This window comes from Podarcis filfolensis, assembly GCF_964270895.1.
Source record: "Podarcis filfolensis genome assembly, chromosome: 2".
Lineage (NCBI taxonomy): Eukaryota > Metazoa > Chordata > Lepidosauria > Squamata > Lacertidae > Podarcis > Podarcis filfolensis.
In genome coordinates, this window is record NC_139605.1 from 47,123,095 (window position 1) to 47,143,380 (window position 20,286).

The 20,286-nt window shown below is 39.6% G+C and overlaps 2 protein-coding genes across 2 annotated transcripts in view; one reads left to right on the plus strand and one right to left on the minus strand.

Moving 5' to 3' along the window:
* Positions 1-20,286, minus strand: part of SYN2 (synapsin II) — a gene marked incomplete at its 5' end in the record, with an annotated part of 148,570 nt that overhangs the window by 43,945 nt on the left and 84,339 nt on the right. The window lies entirely within an intron of this gene.
* Positions 1,896-18,790, plus strand: TIMP4 (TIMP metallopeptidase inhibitor 4). The gene is made up of 5 exons (XM_083603578.1): positions 1,896-2,262; positions 11,403-11,500; positions 14,518-14,632; positions 15,952-16,076; positions 17,934-18,790. Exons 1-5 carry the CDS (start codon positions 2,133-2,135, stop codon positions 18,129-18,131), a joined length of 666 nt encoding a protein of 221 aa, XP_083459704.1. The 5' UTR covers positions 1,896-2,132; the 3' UTR covers positions 18,132-18,790.

The window sequence follows — 20,286 nt, forward strand, 5'->3', positions numbered from 1 at the left end:
TTAATTTCCCTTTGAAAGCCTATTACTCTAAGCCCAGCAGCTCTGATATTGTGGGAACAGGACAGTCATGGCATCTTATATACACTCCTGCCTGTGTCTCCTATGCTGTTCTGTTTCCTGGTTCTTGAGTCCATAAAATGGAGGCAAAACCATGCCAAGGAACCACAGGAAAGTGCATGATATATGCAGCGTACTAGAGCTGCACTTTCTCATACTTTTGACATTGTGGCCCAGTTTGACAGCCTGACCACTGCTTATACAGTTAAATAACAATGCAACCCCCCCCTTCTGCTTAGAAGTATGTTTTGCACCAAGATTCGCAGCTTGTCAGGCAGCTGTTTGGCAGTAACTGATCCCCTTGTTAATCCGCAGGTAATTATTGTAATGCCAATTGCTACAGGGTAAACTTTACACAGTAAAGAAAGGTAGCTGCTAATTACTCAGGAGTAATTACCCTTCTATATAACACTTGTAGATGGCATGCAGTGCTCTATCTAGTCAATCTAGCCTAAGATCACTGTGATCTTAGGTAAACTGCCCAGTAGCCACAGCGGCTGGTGGACATATAATTCTGCTGAGTTCAGCTGAAGGATATAATCATGCCATTAGTCAAGTCAGTTGCTAGTTACATTTGTTCCAAAACATATCTCAAACATACATTGCTTGGTTCTTTCAAGCCCTTGGCTCTATAAGAAGCCAAAAAAACCCAAAACTCTGTTTCCCTAGTTTATTCCCTGACCAACACAAAGTGGGGGTGCACATTTCAAAGGAACAGTGTGTTTTGCCATATTGCAGCAGCAGAGAACTTAAAACTTCTTTATGCTTCTTTAGTAAACTGGCCCTTTAACTCTGGTGCTCTACTGCTGAAGTTGAAGCTCACCGCCAGGTTCATGCTGTTTTAGGAAATTAGTTATCTATCCTTCCTACTGTCTTGAGAATTCATTGTTTTCAACCTGCTGATTGTTATATTTTTTAATTGTCACAAGCTGCTTGAACTGTGTAAATTAAGATTCCAGTTTCTTAATGTTATGTGGAAAAAACAGAATTTTTATAGAACAACCAAAGCAGTGATAATACACCTCAATCTCCTATGACTCACCAGTCAGTGGTTCTTACGGAGTTCATGCAATATGCTAAATGCTTTCCCACCCCAATATGTCGAACTGCTCTGTAGCTTTCCAAAAAAAGAAAAGAAAAAAGCCCAAACCCTGCCCCTCTCACCCATACAGCTAAGAAGGAGCACACTTAGCAGGGGCATAAAATAATTGCAAATTGCATGCCCCTGTTTCAGGTCACTGCTAATATGGTGTTAAATTAGAAGCTCCTCTTACAAATTCAGACTTAGGGCACTTAAAAAAAAAAGTTAATCAATACTTCAAACAAATCCATTACCAGATAGCAGCTAAACTGCTCTACTGCAATCCTGTCCTGGTAACGTTTGTATGTTCCAACTGTGTATGCCTCTCAGGCAATGCTTGTAACATTTCCTCTTCATGAATGATCATCTGTGCAACCGGCATAGAGGCATTATTCCAAGAAAATGTTAAAAGGGACAGGGAGAGATTAGGGGATGAAACTAAAGCTGAGCCTTAAAGTGAAAGGAAGCAATGGCTTTGACATACATTTTTACTTTGACGAGAGAAACAGACAATGACATACCATATTGCAGGCTAATTTATATCTTCTTCTTTTTAAAAAGTCTTCTAAATAGCCTAAAATCAAGAAGAATGTGTTTTCTGGAAGGCCTTCGTGATTATTGCTGACAATGACTCACAACAACAACACTGTGATGCAATCAAAAAAGGTAACCTTTCCTTTGGTAGAGCAAACCTGTCATACAGTATTTTCACCAATGATGTGCTTTTTCCTTAAAGGAAGGCGGGGTTACAACTAAGTATCAGGGCAATAAAAAAGGGGGTCTTATGTCAGGGACATTAGAAGTCAGTTAACAAAAGTATATGTTCAGGCTGAGCTGAGAGGGCTCTCCCCCCGCAAAGCATTTTAAGTCTGCTGAAATTGAACTGCTGGTTGCACAAAGAAGAAAGCAGACAGTCATTAGGAAGTTTAGATATAAACTCAAGAGCGAAAGAACATTTTCTTCAAGCTGGCCAGCAAGCCGAGTTTCAAGCAGCATGAATCCTCTACTCAGTACCTTGTTATTTTCACTGCTACTTCTTCTAACCCTCAGAATTCAGGAGCTTATAGAGGCTTGCAGCTGTGCCCCTGCACATCCACAGCAGCAAATCTGCGATTCGGCTTTAGGTGAGTCATAAACACTATACACTTTTTATGCTGCCTGAAAGAAATCAACTGACGCTAGATTAACTGTGGGCATACTTCTCTGCAAACCCTTTAGGGGCTCATATCCAATAATGCTTGTTTGGGACTCTGAAGAAGTGGTTACACACAAAAAAGATTTCAAGAATAATATTACAAAAGCATCTGGAAGCAGTTGCTCCCGTTTATTTTTGCTTTTCAGTTTTCTCTGCAATGATTTGTTGTAATTGGTGGCTGAAATCCTTTATGGGTTTTCTTCATGATGATTTTCTGAGCATTAGATTCTGACATTTAGTATGTAGAATAATAAGGATGTGGGTTATATGTGTTCTGTGGAGGGCTTGCAGGCATTCTGTTTGTTACACTGCTTTCTAAATAGATATTAACATTCACTTATTTTTTAAGATAATCTGCTTTTTATCATTTTAAATCGAGAATGTATCATGTTCAAAACATGCTATTTAAAATTGTGTATGGCTGAACATTTCTGCAAAATACTCTATAGAGGCTAAGTATAAAATGCCTAGTTTTATTACTAAGTATTCGATCTATAAATTTAAAAAAACTAAAGTTTTACAATTAGAGAATAGGATAGGAAAATGTGACTTTTGTAGTCTTTTCATTTTCAGCTTGAGCTGTGGCTAGTTAGCTTCCATCCAGAGTGAACAGTAAATGTAGAACATGAGTTTCTAAAATGTCACAAAATTAGCATCTCTATGGGATAGGCAATACCTTCTGCATACTGATTAATTGCTTTCATGTGCTGACAGAAAATCTTTGTAGCCATGACAAACTCTGTTTAAAACCATCAATTAAATTGTTTCTTAATCTGGCTGTGTTAAGTAATGTTTTCATTAAATTACGTACACCAGACATGACAACCTAGAATAATGTGAAGTATAGGAAAAAGTACCAGCTAGTGTTACTTGAGTTAAACAGCTGTTAAATGCGTAAAAGAAAGCAGTATTCAAAATGCATCTGATACAATTCTGGTGCATGACACTGCTCTGAAATGTGAAACATATTCACAGAGATATTGTGCTGATGACCAGTTTGAAACTAGGAAAGAAGACTCTGACACCCGACAGTGTTTAGTAGTACATTAAGCGTCAATATAAGGGGGAGGATCCCTCTACACAATTCTTCAAATACCTTTTTCTAGGGTTTGAAAACCAAGCATGCAAAACACTAACTTGATCCAAGTCCGTGCATTACTTAAAAGTAAACAAATATCTCAGTTGCTACAATGGAGCAAAATGGAATGTTTAGTTACTTAACAGATTTAATTCTCAAAGTGCTTTATATGGGCAATTAAAAACATAACTGGGTGCATATTTAATCTGGACTACTGAACCTTTACTTACTCCGGTCTTTGGAGTGTTAATGTGACAGGTGGCTGAGGAAAGCAAAGACCATCCAGTTTTTCTAAACAGCATATATAACTACTGACTAATGTGAACTACAGAGAAAGATCTTATGCTTGCTATTATACCTACTAATAATAAACTCAGCTGGTGAATACTGGCAGGATTCTAGCCAAAATGGGGCCACTAAGAAACAAGAGGGATGTATCAACATTCTCGAAGAAACCTCAGAAGCTCAAAAAATATTTAGCAAAAAGAATTGAAGGGGGCCAAAGCACACCCACTCAAAACAGACCAGTGAGAATTGAGCATGCTCAGTAGTCACATAATGCTGACTGAGGTGGTAGTAGGAAAATGAGGAGGAGGGGGTGGAATGCTGAACAGAAGCCCTAAGCGCTGCAGCATTTTGTTGTAGGTCCTTCTTGTAAACCCATATTTCCCTATTCTGAAGTATACTTCGCAGCCATTGTCATTTATACTTGAGGCCAACGCTCTGGAAGCATATGGAAGAATGCCACCTATGAATAAGGTGCGTGCTTGTGAAGTATGGTCACAGAATTGTGAATGTTTCTTATACCCAGGGACTAATCTACTATGAAACAAATGAAGTTTCAACTTCAGGGCCCCTAATCCTGGAGGGAGTGACTATATTCATGCATGTATATAACAGCTCCCTAATTTTTACCCGCCCCGCCCCCACCAATAACTTGAAAACTATAAGGAACAGGAAATATTTATCCACACCAGTGACTTGTGGATAATCCAGTATAGCAATTTTAATCAAAATCTGAGGTATAGTAGTTGATTTTTTAAAATTGTGGTGATCTATCATGGAACAACCCCATTGAAGAAGATAACAGTGGTTACCCAGATCTCGCTACTGGTTGCAAAGGGGTCCCCACAACAGCTCAAACTTCAGGGGCCCCCAAATGTAGTTCTACCACTGTCTATACCTGCTGCCCCCTTTTCCAATTCAAACTTGAGAAGGAAGCATGATAGAGGTTGATATTTGTAGAATTCTCTTAGGACATTATAACTACTGAAGGAGCTCCGGTTGATATACTGTGAGGGATGGAAGTGATCGTATGACTGCTCTTGTGTAGCTCTACTTTGCAAGAGTTGTGGGTTGTAAAAATTCAGAAATATCACTTCCATAGTCTGAACATCTTTTTTACAGAGCATGAAAAATTAGAGAATGATTACGAAAACATGAAAAATAGTAGTATGTCTGTGAATGCAGAATAGCATCTAAATATGATAAATTCTTAGCACCAGACTTTCACTTCTTTGAAAGTTCTTTACTATTTTTAGTTCTAGTTAAGTTATTAATAATTGTTAACTTCTTTATTGACTACTTTATAAAACTTTTATCTTGCCCTTCCAATGCATTTGCTTTGCTTACGTCAGCCATCTCAGAGGTCAGAAACATATACATATTTGTATACATTACCTATTGTACATACAGACCACTGAAGAATGGTCAAAATGTGTTAGGCTTAGTTATACGCAGTTTGATTTGATCTTTTCAAATGAGTATTCATTGGTTATGTCAGTTTAATTTGTTTATATTTATAATATAAAGCTGCTTTATATACTAGTTTATACTACTCTATTATGTGGTATTTTAATGTTCAGTTTGCAGTTTCTTTATCCATTGGGATGTTCAGGGAATCTCACAGCACATAGTAAATCAATATAAAAAGAAGAAAAGAAAAAAAAATGTTATACTAAAGGTATATGAAAATTGTATTAATGCTTCAGCTGTTCCTATCTTTTATTGCCGTTCCATTTCTGTTCCTTTTTATTAATTTTGCTCCTTTGAAAATTATATGTGAATGAAGGAGGGTATCCCAGGCACTGGTTAAATCAACAGACCGTACATGGGTGACCTTTGGCTAATTCAGAACCCTTACCATTCCCAAGATGAAACAAGAAGCACTTTCATTGTTGCATTTGTCTGTGTGATTAGTGGTTTTGCTGCTTTTGTTGCTTCAAGCTATGCCTAGTTTCGAAACATTCATAGCTACTAAGTAGGCCCAAGTAACTTGGAAGAAATAAACTGGTGTGCTGGAATTGAGAAATACCTGTATCATGTGGGATGGTGGCAGAAAACAAGTGCATGATTCTTAAACGTACGTTTGTTTCAGTATATGGCAGCAAAAATTCTATACTGGGCACACGGTAGACAATTATGTTATCTACTACGCACTGTTTATATACCTTTATATGTGACCTTACTTGACAAACTTGACAAACTAGCTTCAAAGTAATAATTACTTTTCAGAACATGAGCATTATTTTTTACCTCCTACATCTTACCTCACACTTGATTCTACTCGGAAGTAAATTAGACTTTTAAGAGTTATTGAAAGAAATGGAGCCTACCTATTGAAAATTACAGATATTGAGCACTGTATTTGTGGCAAGAACCATCTTTGCTCAAAGTATATTTTAGGAGAGATTCCAGAATTCAGGTAAATGCGTAAAAGAAATCAGTAAGCACAAAAAATAAGGAACCCACTGTGTGAGAACCTAAATGGGGAAAAACCAGGGGTTCAGGTCAACATACAAAGCTAGCAAACAAAGTACAACAAATGTGTTCATCACAGTATACCCACTATTCCAAGGCATACAGTGCATACAAGCGGTACTTCAGACTTATCACAACAAATACAATATAACAATTAGTAATATATATTCATATCGCCAGCACAAGGGAATTCTTGAAAGCGGCGGAGCAGCTGTAGCAACAGACAGGCCTAGAGCCTGGTGATCCCAGTTACGAAGAGAAACTCCTTCAGTTGGCAATATAAGAGAAAACTGTGGCAGCCCCAGCCAAACAATATAATATAAACTCTTCCTGACCATGAGAAGCAGCCATACAGATAGAAACTGCCCTACCTCCTCCACCCCACTATCAAGGCCTAACTGGATGCTTTTTAATGGACAGTAAGGAGAGAGAAATTATATGCATCTTCCAAGTATCCATTTATATAAAATACTTAATATTTCTGGAATCTATGTCTTAGTTAGTGATGATGGATGCTTTCTACCTGCTGGAGATACTCCTCACAGGCTCTCATAGAATTTCATGTTTTATCTGGCCCTCTTCCATGCTGATGAATTAAATTTTGTATAAAAATAATATAAAGTCTCTCAAAGCTCAATCCTTTGCACGCTTACTTCACTGTTCAGTGATGCTTACTCACATGTAAGTGTGAATAGAATTGCAACATCGATGCTCTTTGTGTACATTATGTTGGCTCTCACCTGGAGTAGTGTCCTCACCTGGAGTACTGTGTCCAGTTCTGGGCACCACAGTTCAAGAAGGACATTGACAAACTGGAACGTGTCCAGAGGAGGGCAACCAAAATGGTCAAAGGCCTGGAAACAATGCCTTATGAGGAACGGCTAAGGGAGCTGGGCATGTTTAGCTTGGAGAAGAGGAGGTTAAGGGGTGATATGATAGCCATGTTCAAATATATAAAAGGATGTCACATGGAGGAGGGAGAAAGGTTGTTTTCTGCTGCTCCAGAGAAGCGGACACGGAGCAATGGATCCAAACTACAAGAAAGAAGATTCCACCTAAACATTAGGAAGAACTTCCTGACAGTAAGAGCTGTTCGACAGTGGAATTTGCTGCCAAGGAGTGTGGTGGAGTCTCCTTCTTTGGAGGTCTTTAAGCAGAGGCTTGACAACCATATGTCAGGAGTGCTCTGATAGTGTTTCCTGCTTGGCAGGGGGTTGGACTCAATGGCCCTTGTGGTCTCTTCCAACTCTATGATTCTCTGATTCCTGATGTTCTTATGATCAAGAGGGCAAATGGAAGTAATATACCATCCCCCACTCCACCCTTAGCTAAACATAGCTTTGTACTGAAATATTGTGGGGGTTTTGCAAACTACCTAGAGGATTTCTAGACTAAAAAATGAGGTAATGATGATGATAATATTAATAATAGTGTGATGGTGATAATAAGCAGCTGCTGTAGCTGACACCTGTGGAATAATCGATATTTTCAAGACATTTTTGCTCAGCCTGTGAGGAACTGGGAGTTCTGAGCTGTTGTTTAGAACAGGAGCAGCTTGACCCCATGACCCCATACTGGAGAAGCAAGTTCCTTTGCAGCAACAACCTATGCCATAAGCTTGGATAGCTGGCCACACAACTGAATTCAAAGCCCTTAAAGAATAATTATCCAGCTTTCACAAGTGGCAGTATAGTTCTCCCTTCTATAATTCATAGCCACCAAGTAGCTAGGAGTTAATACTTTTTCTTTTTCTTTCTCGAAACCTTTATTAGGCATTACAGATATAGACCATCTTAAAACATCCATATACAAAAAAATTAAAATATATACAAAGAAGCATCCATATAATATATATATACACTAACAGAAATGTATTAATACATAAATTCTACCTCCTGGACTTAAGATGTGGCCATTCCTGCTTTAGGTCATCCAGGGCTAGCCCAAGACATTTTGCCACCTGAGACAGAGAGCAAGTGGCAGAACTCCCTTGCCTGGTCATGCCAATTTGTATAATACTCAATACTGCCAGCAAAGTTGTTGTTGTTGTTTTGCAGCTGAAGCAGAGTATCCCACAACAGTCTACCCTACACTCTGGCAGTATAAATACAGCAATAATACATTTAAAAACTAACAATATGTTGCCCTTTCAAAAAAAATCTCCTGCCTGAGGTGGTCACCTCACTCTCCCTTATGGTAGGGCTAGCCTTGAGGCTCCTTCCTACAGGACATCTACATCATTGTTAAGTGCAGTGATTTATAAAGCTAGAAGGAGCTAACACATACCTTTTCTGCTGCATAATGCTAACTAACAGGCTTTTGCAAATGTCCTCATTTGCCACACAGCAAAATGTATTCTGTTTGCTCAAAGGAAGTGTGGTTTGGGGACTATGGAAGCATGTTGGAAGCATTTTTAAATTTCTTTTATAGACAAACTCATGAACCTCAATGAATAAGATCCCAGCGTCCTTGCCAGCAATTTTGTTATGAGTTCTGAAGCTCTGGAACTCATTAAAAAAAAACCCTACTGATGTATTAATCAGCAAACTTGGGTGATCCAGTATTTTACCACTGAAAGAATACGAAGTAGCTAATTTGTGTAATTATCACAGTTGATATTTCCAAATTGGCTACCATTCATCACACTAATGATGGCTGACTCCAGCTGAAATAAGAGAACAGCATACAGCTGAACACAAATTGGAAGAGACAACCCATACTGATACACAGGAGAGCGACTTCATCATTACAATTTTGGTTAACCAAATCTTTAGGGGTCTGTATTTTCTTCATGACTGCAAGACAGAAATATCTAGAGCAGGCTTTTTACAATACTACAGGATGCAAAACAACATTCTTTTCTTATACAGTGGTACCTCGAGTTACAAACGCCTCAGGTTACAAACGCTTCAGGTTACAAACTCCACTAACCTGGAAGAGTTACCTCGAGTTGAGAACTTTGCCTCAGGATGAGAACGGAAATGGTGTGCTGGCGGCTCAGCAGCAGCAAGAGGCCCCATTAGCGAAAGCACACCTCAAGTTAAGAACAGTTTCAGGCTAAGAATGGACCTCTGGAACGAATTAAGTTTGTAACTAGAAGTACCACTGTAAAGCTGTCAAAATAAAATTTAAAATACTGTGGCCCATAGGTGGGATTTTCCCATCCAGTTTGGTTTCTTTGAAAATGCATCACCCATCAGTAAAACTGCAGCTATGCACATATTTCAGTTATATAAAATTATCCTCAGAGAAAGGGCGGGGGGACGGGACCAGGGAGAATTGACATGGTCCACCTCTCCTTTGTTGAGTTTGGCAGAGTAGAGGGAGGCGCAAAATAGTTTTCAGACTGTTGGCTCAGGGCCCAGGGAACAGGCAGGCAGGAATAGCTACAGAATTCCCTCATTTATCTATCTCTTTTTGGTGATGTCCACATCAAACAGAAGATGACCAACCATCTACCTGAGGCTTGAGACTTGGGTAGGAATGGCTGTGAATATTTTCTTATTAGTAGCCCAAAATTTCTTTCAAGAGGCCTTAGAATCCAATTCATTGGGCACAAAAGTTGTTGGACATGATGGCACCTATGCTATCCTCACAGGAGAGGTAGATGAAAAATAAGAGAAACTGCAGAAAAATTAGCGAGAGAGAAAGAGATCTTAATCTTCTACCTGTTACTCCCCCTAATGTTAAATACATCACATGACTACAATTTTCCTTTTTCCTTCACTCCTTTGCTGTATGCAAGTGATGTTCGAGGGAGGATTAAGGTGTTAAGACCTTGCATGGGAAGGAAGACTGAATTATCTCTTCCTAGTAAAGAGTTCCAGCAACTTGTATGGGCAAAGAGGATAACATGTCTAGGAAGAAGAGCAACCATATACGAACATCCTTCAGAGCAGCAGCACTGCTATGCTATTTGAATAATTTTATACATTGTTTACCTTGGGAACAGTTTCTTTGCACTCCAGCGGGTGCAGAATGCCGCGGCGAGACTCCTTACGGGGTCCTCACTGCGAGATCACATTCACCCGGTGCTATACCAGCTGCACTGGCTCCTGGCGGTGTACAGGATCAGGATTAAGGTGCTGGTTTTAACCTTTAAAGCCCTATACGGCCTAGGACCTTCGTACCTACGGGACCGCCTCTCCTGGTATGTCCCACAGAAGAACTTACGGTCTTCAAACAAAAACATCTTGGAGGTCCCAGGCCACAGAGAGGTTAGGCTGGCCTCAACCAGAGCCAGGGCTTTTTCGGCTGTGGCTCCGATCTGGTGGAACGCTCTGTCACAAGAGAGTAGGGCCCTGCGGGACTTGACATCTTTCCGCAGGGCCTGCAAGACAGAGCTGTTCCACCAGGCCTTTGGCCAGGGCATAGCCTGACTCCCTCCTTTGGCAATTCTCATTGAACTCTAGCCCAATGGTTGCCATTAATCTGATTTGAATTAATTTTATAATGAAATGATTTTAGAATGTTGTATCATTTTACTGTTGTTAGCCGCTCTGAGCCTGGCTTTGGCTGGGGAGGGCGGGATATAAATAAATTATTATAATTATAATTATAATTATAATTATAATTATAATTATAATTATAATTATTATTATTATTATTATTATTAGGGTGGGGCAAGAACATCCATTTTCATCTGGTTACTGGTGGAAGGTAGCCCACATAAGCTTGGACTGCACAGCAAGCTGAAATATATGTTTACTGAGAGTGTGGAAATATGAGGGTACTTGGAGAGAAGTTTGCTTATTGCTACCAACTCATATTGAACTAATGCAAGAGCAAACCTGGGTTACAGCTTGTGGTTAGTGAATAGAGAACTTAACCATGAGAACTCCCAATTTGAACTAAATAATATACCAAACCTTGGCTCATCTTGGGACAGCAGTACAAAGGACTGAGAAGGAGTGATGTAGCTATGAATTCCCCTTAGGAGTCCACATATTCCCATTGTGAAGTCATGTGAACCAGCCTGATATAGCATCAATACTGCATTAACAGAATTTGGTTGAATTCTAGATGTAAGGACTTGCTATGTGAAATTATTACCATAGGAGAACTCTAGTCTTAATCACATTCATCTTCATATTAGCTGGGGGGGGGGGGGAGAAATAGACTGTACTAAATACAACAGCAGCTGTGCTTTATAGTACAAATCATATGTCACACTACAGAAACAACAGGTGAATAAATTCTAAAATGTATGTTTTGCTTTCATTTACTCGCAGTGATTCGAGCAAAAATTTCCAGTGAAAAAGTGATTGCATCAAGTGAAGACCCTCTTCATACTCACAAAATGATTCAATATGAAATCAAACAAATAAAGGTACATGAAAAAATTGTTTATTATGATGCTTAAATGCCATTGAATACTACTACTACTCCTGGTCAGTTTTATACTCAATTTCCAATGTGCACATAAGGGTGCAACACATACTACTTATCTGGGCATAAATTCTGTTGAACTTCTGATCAGACATATATAAGATTGTGCTGTAACATGATTTTATAGCTTCTGAAGTAATCATGTCTGATCCATGTTTAGGAGAAATATTTTTTTGTACAGTGGTACCTCGCAAGACGAATGCCTCGCAAGACGAAAAACGTGCAAGACGAAAGAGTTTTCCGTTTTTTGAGTCGTTCCGCAAGACGAATTTCCCTATGGGCTTGCTTCGCAAGACGAAACGTCTTGCGAGTTCTTGCGAGTTTGTTTCCTTTTTCTTAAAGCCGCTAAGCCGTTAATAGCCGCTAAGCCACTAAGCCACTAATAGCCACTAAGCCGCTAATAGCCGTGCTTCGCAAGACGAAAAAACCGCAAGACGAAGAGACTCGCAGAACGGATTAATTTCGTCTTGCGAGGCACCACTGTATTGGAACTTGTATTAGAAAACAACTAATGCAAAATCATAATTGTAAGTACTTGTGTTAGAAACAAGATTCCGGACAGATTCAAACACTTTGCTTTGCAGATTCTTGGAAACTAATTGGTAGCCAGTGCAGCTACGCCAGAATCGGGGTTATATGTTCAGCCCGTCCTGCTCCAGTCAACAAGCTAGCTGCCAAATTCTGCACCAGCTGCTTTTGAACAGTCTTCAAAGGCAGCCCAACATATAACACATTACAAGATGTTACCAGAACATTGACAACAGTAGTTATATATATAGATTTATGGTATCAGATTCATTTTATACCACCATTGGTAGGTGCTTGAGAAGCCTAGGATGAGATATTCCCCAACTGTTTGGTTTAGGAATCTTAGGGTTACAATGGTCGATTCAGACTTTATGGGATTATACATTAAGAGTGGACACTGCATGGGTTTAGATGGTTCTTATGCATACTCCTGGCAGACAAAGCTTTCTGAAAATATGTATGATGGAAAGAGAATCTGTCTAATCTACATTTGTCTCTAATTTCAAAGTCAGCAATAAGTGTAAAGGTGTCATTTGATTTTGATAATGAGTAGTTCTGTATAGCCAATATTCTGGTTCACCTGAAAGGTCAGGGCTGCAAGTCTGAGGATGCTCTTAGATCCAGCATTGTTCCTTGATACTCAGGTTGGGTCCACATCCAGAGGAACCTTTCATCAGCTTCAGCAGCTTCTCCAGCTGCATCCTTTCTTTCTCTTTTGCAAGTGGCAGAAAGAAATCCCACTGAACACAGAATAGAACATATTTCACGGTGTAGCTGGCAGTAGAGAAGTCTTTTCCACCTGCATTGCATCTGGGGAATTCCATTTAGGGCAGTTATGAGGCTGGAGGAGCCTTGTGGTTATGATATTTGCAAGACCAATTCCTCCCATATCTGCACTGACTTCAACACGTGCTTCATGACAGTGTGTACTGGCAAACACTTAAGCACCCACCTATCACATTTGCTTGGATGAGTTCAGCAGAGAGCACTGCTGCTGATGAACGCATTTTATTAGGGGAAAAATCAAGAAACATAAACTTTTGAGTGGAAGATCAAAATTTGTGCTTTGACTTAAATGGTACTGTAAAGACATAGCTGTCTTACATGTTAGAATATTTATAGACCTGAGACATTTCTTTATAGTTTCCATCCCTTGCAAATGGTAATAAAATATAAATGTGCAAAGATAAGACTAGATAATTTTTTTTAAGTAAACTTCATTTGGGTAGATAAAATTCACTTGTGCTATGTTGCGATGGTTGGCCTAAATTTAGATCTGTTGCTATGTTTTTTAAAGAAACCTTTCTGTTCAGCATTTAAACTTTAGACACATATTTTTCAGCAATATTTTGAATTTATAGCTGTTTACAGTTGTCAACACTTAACATAATATAATAATGGAAACTCACTTACAGTTGCATTTCATTAACAATTACTGATGGAAGTCATTTAGAAGGTGCATTTCATGATTTCCTTTCAAAAATAATATACATAGTCTTTTTGTGCGCATTGTTTAAGAAAGAATTATGTCATTCAGGGGTAGGCAACATGGTGCCTTCCACATGTCTTTGGACTATAATTTGATCATTCCCAGCCAGTAGGCTCAATTGCTGGAAAAGATGGAATTTGTAGTTCTAGCAACTTGCCTGAATGCTTTCCATGTGAGTACTAGATAACAGGAAACTAAAATAATACTATCAAGAACAGAGGCTCAGCATATACGAAGGTCAAAACTGAATATGTCACTTTTCTGAAATTCATACTAAAAACAGGGTTTAATACAACACTAGAACTCAGCCTTACACAACTGTCAGGCTCATCAAGCAAATATTTGTGTGAAAATAATTTATGTTAGACATTGTTGTGGTTTATTCACGGTTCTGTTGCTATGCAAAGTAGAATTTCTAAACTGTATGACTAAACATTTAACTGCAGCCTTGGCTAATGGCTTGATTAGCCTCCAATTTATAACTGAGCAAGCTAGAGGGGAGAAGTTCCCACTCTGCTCTATTCTGTAAGCCCTCCCCTAGCCCTCCCAGAGCAGGAGTGCCAACGTGAATAAAATATTGTGGGGGCCCAGGTAAGCCCTTCTCTGGATAATTGATCACATGATGTGGCACACGCACACAATTTGAATGGGAATGCCCATCAACTTTGGGGAAGCATGGTCGCCTCAAATATTTTATTGTGGGGGCCAAAGCCCGCACAGCCCCTAGGAGTTGGCTCCTATGTCCCAGAGGACTACCCTGTGGACAGGAGCTTGCACATACTGGCTAGTCAAGCCACAAAGCTGGACAATCTTATCTAGCTGTACTGCCACCCACCCACTCCATACACATCATTGCCACCCACCAGACTAGCAAGGTATCAGTTGTAACCTCACAAAAAATCTTAGTCACAACACTTTTTTCTTCCTTTTTCCTAATACAGATGTTCAAAGGATTTGAAAAGTTGAAAGATGTTCAATATGTCTTCACACCTTTCGATTCCTCTCTCTGTGGAGTGAAATTAGAAGCTAACAACAAGAAGCAATATCTCCTTACAGGTACGGTACACAGAAGCCAAGGCAGTACACAAAATGTATATTACAGTACCATGGCCAGTGGGAATCAAGAGCTTATTATGCTATTTAACAATATAAATACTGGAGCCCATATAAAGCCAAAGTTTGGGCTGTGCTCGCGTACGTAACATGATACCAAAGGAAGGAATTAAAACATTGCGCTCTTGTGGTTGTTCCAGCAGTGCAAGCATTTTTGCTTGGCAGACAGCATGAACCCCTCTTCCCCTCTACCTGCTTTTATGGGAATTCTCCTGACTCTCCAGCATGGATCTGGGAGAGCCATAGCGGGATGAGAGGGTAGGAAAGGCCCCCTTGCGCTGGCATCCAATAGCATGCAGAATTAGTGGAATCTGGGCCAAGAGGCCCCTGCGCCACCACCCAACCAGCCGATTGGGCAAATTGGGGCAACCTCCCAGAGTAGATAGCGGCGGGCTTAGGATGAGAAGTTCTGTTGCACTTGTCTGCACATGCAGTGATTTAGTTGGATACAACCCAGAGAAATTTCTGTTACAATTGTACCCCTTGTTTTAATTCAAAAAGTTGTCCTTCTTGCCATTTCTAGTTTCTAGCAGGCAAGGTATACAGAAGAACAGTAGTTTGTAAATTAAAATAAAATGTAAGAAACTTCCCTCTGCCTATGCACAGTGGCCTCCAAAAGCCACATTTGGAAAAGAGAAACAAATGGGGCGGGGGGCAGAATTGGCTTGATTCAGCCCCAAACAAGTTGTGCTGTATTGCTTTTATTGTAATGTATTTAGTACAGTGGTACCTCGGGTTACATACGCTTCAGGTTACAGACTCTGCTAACCCAGAAATAGTATCTCGGGTTAAGAACTTTACTTCAGAATGAGAAAAGAAATCAGGCGGCGGCGGCACAGCAGCAGGAGGCCCCATTAGCTAAAGTGATGCTTCAGGTTAAGAACAGTTTCAGGTTAAGAACGGACCTCCGGAATGAATTAAGTACTTAACCTGAGGTACCACTGTACTTAGTTATTTGCTGCCCATGGCATCTAAGAGAGGATAGAAATTTAAATAAATAACAACAATAAAAACAGTATCCTGGAGGAGACTCAGGATGGGTCAGTGTTATTATATTTAATGGTGGGGTTACACAGCAACATTTCATTGCAAGCTCCATGTATTTATTCATTATGTTAAAAAAAAAATTGCTTCAGCAAATCTTAGGGTGACATTCACAAGTAACTGAAGTCAAAAAGTAAACCTTTCATTGATGTGGATTGTATCTTTAGTGCTGGGAATGCAATTCTGAATGCTGTGTTTTGATGTTTACCCCAATGCAGGACAGATTTTAGATGATGGTAAAGTTCTTATCCATTTGTGCAATTACATTGAACCATGGGATGACCTTACCTTCTCTCAAAAGAAAAGCCTAAATCAGAGATATCAAATGGGCTGTGGTTGTAAAGTAAGTATACCTTACCCATTGGAGTATCATTCCTCTTTCAGACCTATAGCACAAGAAAGGTTGAGCAAGGCAATCTCTTTCATTTGAGTATTTGTTTGAACTCATAAGCCCAGGCAGCCAACAAGGTGCCCGCCAGCAGTTGTTGGGACTACAATTCCCATCAGCCCCAACCAGCTTGGCCAGTGATCTGGAGGGATGGAGGTTGTCATCAAACAACATGTGAAAATCCTATGTTGGCTACTCTGGAATTAGCCTTCTTTGGCCTGCCTTTTCTCATTAAGACTAATATGGGATTCATTCTGACTTGAAGGAAAGTATACACACTTGTGTGTTACACTTTCCCACATCAAGCTGCCTTGGCTTGGGTGATTCTTGTTAACCTGCCATATCTAGCACAACTTTTCTTTGTAATTCCATCTGATCTCATGGACAATTTTCTCACCAGTGCTAGATACTGCTGGAGAGAATTAGATGAATAGGCCATGTTTCACATGAAAATATATGTTTATCATAAAAATGGTGCATGCACTCAAGGCTGGTTCCCATATTTCATGTGCATAATGTAGAAATTTGTCCTAAAGATACATGTGCAACATCAATACCAACAGCATGACTCTAAGGGTCAGACTACATGTTTAGCTTAAGGTGAAACGTGCAGCTAAATTTCTTGTTTTTTTACAATCTTAGAAGGCCTCACTGCAACACACTGGGAAGTTTATCCCTTCCCTCCCCAGTTACAACTCACCCCACCTCCTGTAAAGGGCTAGTTGCTGTTATTGTTTTTAAGTACCTGTTGTCACTAATGGGACCTTTTGTGTAGCCACACATCAATTTTGGGAGGGTGTCTGTGGCTAGGAAAGAAGGGAAAGCAAGAGACATAGGGCTTATTCACATTTACTTTTCCTTCACTCTTTCCAGGCACTGTCCACACTTTGAAGGTCTATGTCCGAGCACCCTTTTGTTCCCCCTCTGGAGCTTTCCCTGAAAAAATCCACTCTTTAAAGCTCAACTGGAGCAAATGGCAATTTGCGGAACATCTGAATTGATGTTTGCTCCGATTGAGTGCTAAAGAGCGGGTTTTCACAGGGAAAGCTCCAAGTAAAAAACAAACTAACCCACACACACTTGGACAAGGAGCTTTAAAGTGCAGCTTTTGCCTGGAAAGAGCTGAGCAATAAATAAGTGTGGATAAGGTCATAGCAGCATATCATTAACAGAGCATAATCTGTAGTCTGACCATAAGAACAATTTGCGGAAATAATGTTTTTATGATGTTTTGAAAAGTTTTTATTTTACTTTTCACTGTGTTTAACCAATTCCCATTAATTCTTCTTCTTCTTCTTCTTCTTCTTCTTCTTCTTCTTCTTCTTCTTCTTCTTCTTCTTCTCCTCCTCCTCCTCCTCCTCCTCCTCCTCCCTCCTCCCTCCTCTTCTTCATACTAATAATATTTAAAAGAAGGTAACATCTCACAGGAAACAAAATGTGCAGTCAAATATATATTAAGTTGGTCAATATTGTCTTATGTTCTATGTTTAAGGAATACATTCATTTTGTACATATATAATATATATGGTTGGCCAAAAGATCTAAACTGTTCTATGTTGAAGAAACCCTTCCCTTGTCCCAAAGCAACTAGAAGAAGATTGAGGAACCTGTGGCCCTCCAGACTACAACTTCCACCATCCCTGATTATTGGCCATGCCCGCTGAGACTAAACTCATCCCTGAACTTTCCATAAGGTTTACAGTATTTCACTTCAGTGGGTACCAATTCCTTTGCAGATATGGGTAGATGGAATTGTACGCACTGGCAAAGTATTTTTAAAAATGGGATATTAATGTACTTTTCCATGTTTAGATTTCTACTTGCTACATGGTACCCTGCTCCATCTCTACACCAAATGAATGCCTGTGGACAGATTGGCTGATAGAGAGGAAGCTGTATGGTCACCAAGCAAAGCATTACGCCTGTATCAAACGCAGTGATGGAACATGCAGTTGGTATCGTGGTGGCCCTCCTCCAGAAAAAGACTTTGTTGACATCAGTGAACCATGAATCATGTAATTTCTTTCAAAGCCCCAGGGGGTTAAGTCCATCCGACGCTGTGCGCTCACTGCTGCTTTGAACTTCCGACAACTGTCTCTTGCTTAGAAACAAAAGCAAATTGTGCTGTGCAAATAAAGTACAGAGGTTGTAGAATTGGCATCCAGTCAAGAAGAGAAATGAATCTCCTGGAGGTAGCACTCCTTGATAAAACTTTAGAGAGCAACTATGTGGAAGCACTTCTTTGTTCTTTAATAATAACAATAACAATAACAATAATTCTGCTTTTGAAATCAAAATGAATGTAACCATATAAAACAAGATTCATCAAAATTTGGACTCCTGTTAATAGGATGAATTTGCTCTGTTTTATTCCAAAATAGCACTTCTGAAAAAAATGGAGTAGCATGAGACATAAGAGCTTTGACAGTATGTATATTATTACAGTCTGCTGTAAAAAGTCTGATGAAAGATTATTTTTCCCATTTCAGATTATTCAAGTTAAATGTTTTGTGAGTGCCATTTAAAATGTTCTACTTCACTCTTCTGTATGCTACTTACTATGTCTCATCTAGCCTTATCTTTGTCTTGAAGGATTTGTTCATAACACATATTTGATAATCAAAACAGATCCAGTGTAGCAGTCCAATCAACTGGAATATACTCTAAAACAGAAACTAAGGCTGATTATTGTATTACACAAGTATTATGACATCCGCATCCCCTGAATGAACACCATGACATTATCAGGCCAAGTAAACCCAACTTCATACAACTTAGAAAAAGACATTTTTTTCCTTCTAGTAGTTTGAGAATGTATGCGGTTCTCAAGTCTTGCTAACTTATGCACAAACAAGCAAAATGAAGGGAGCAAAACATGGACAAAAGATGGATGAATTGATCCTAGGGCATGAAATGCAAGTGCCTCTTGAAGTATTGTAGGGCATTTCCAGAGGAGGCTGGATAGAGTTTGAGAACCTTTAGCTTAGACTGAAACACAAAGCTAGGATGATATGCTGTGGCCTCACACATGGGGTGAAAGTATCATGATCATCACTACTTCAATAATTATAGATGTCCAGATGCAGTGCCTGGAACTTAAATATTTTGCAATATAATGGGACAAATCAAGGACAGCTCAGGTATAACGGCCTCTGAGTATGCAATTTCCTGGTTTCTTCATGCAAAATAGTTCTACATTCATAGAATCTTAGAACTGTAAGGAATCTTGAGAGTCATCTAGCCCAGCCCCTTCCAATGCAGGAAACCCAACTAAAGCATCCATGACAGGTGGCCATACAACCTCTGCTAAAAACCTCCAATGAAAGAGTATCCACAGCCTCCTGAGGGAGTCTGTTTCACTGTAGAACAGCCCTTACTGTCAGAAAGTTCTTCCTGGTGTTTAGCCAGAATTTCTTTTCTTGTAACTTGAAGCGACTGGTTTGGGTCCTAACTTCTGGAGCAGGCGATTAAAGAGGTGCTAACCTTCTAATGACATCCCTTGATGGTGATCTGGCCACTGACCTGCTTGTAGTTCCTAATTATTGATACCTATTCTCTGTCCACCACCGTTTTACAGCAGAATTTGCACAGACTGCAGCTCAGTAATACAACATCTGCCCTGCATGCAAAAGGTCCCAGGTCCAGAGGCAGCTAAGCAAAGGCTCCTGCATGATAAGGTACAGAGATGTTACCAGCCAGAGTACACAACGCTGAGCTAGATGGACCAATGGTCTGATTCAGTATAAAACAACTTCCTATGACCTGTGCATTCACCCCAGCTCATAAATTTGTTTCTATAGATACACCATAAAAGAGGAAGCAGGAACAATGTTCTGCCTTGACCATGAGCATATCTGACTATTTCATAATCCAGTGGAGATGCCACTGTTCTCCACCTGTTTTGCAAACTGCATTATGAGGCAGTGGGACAGATCCATATGTTGCAGCCCCAGGCACCTTTTAGGATACAATGGGACTTGCTACTCAGTAAGCATGCTTAGGACCATACTGTTATGTAGAAACATGCTATGAAGGATATCTACTTCCTAAAACAATGTTTAAACAGCTGAATATGCTATAGATTTTGCAGAATGTAGAAGTCAACTTGTTTGTTGTACCACAACAATTCCCAGAAATGTGACTCCATAGAAAATGAATATATATA

What these genes read in the sequence shown, in the direction of transcription:
- TIMP4 (XM_083603578.1), top strand. Translation starts at nt 2,133, where the DNA reads ATGAATCCTCTACTCAGTACCTTGTTATTTTCACTGCTACTTCTTCTA. An exon ending in ATGAAATCAAACAAATAAAG is followed by an intron (nt 11,501 to 14,517) that starts GTACATGAAAAA and finishes TTCCTAATACAG; the next exon opens with ATGTTCAAAGGATTTGAAAA. An exon ending in GAAGCAATATCTCCTTACAG is followed by an intron (nt 14,633 to 15,951) that starts GTACGGTACACA and finishes ACCCCAATGCAG; the next exon opens with GACAGATTTTAGATGATGGT.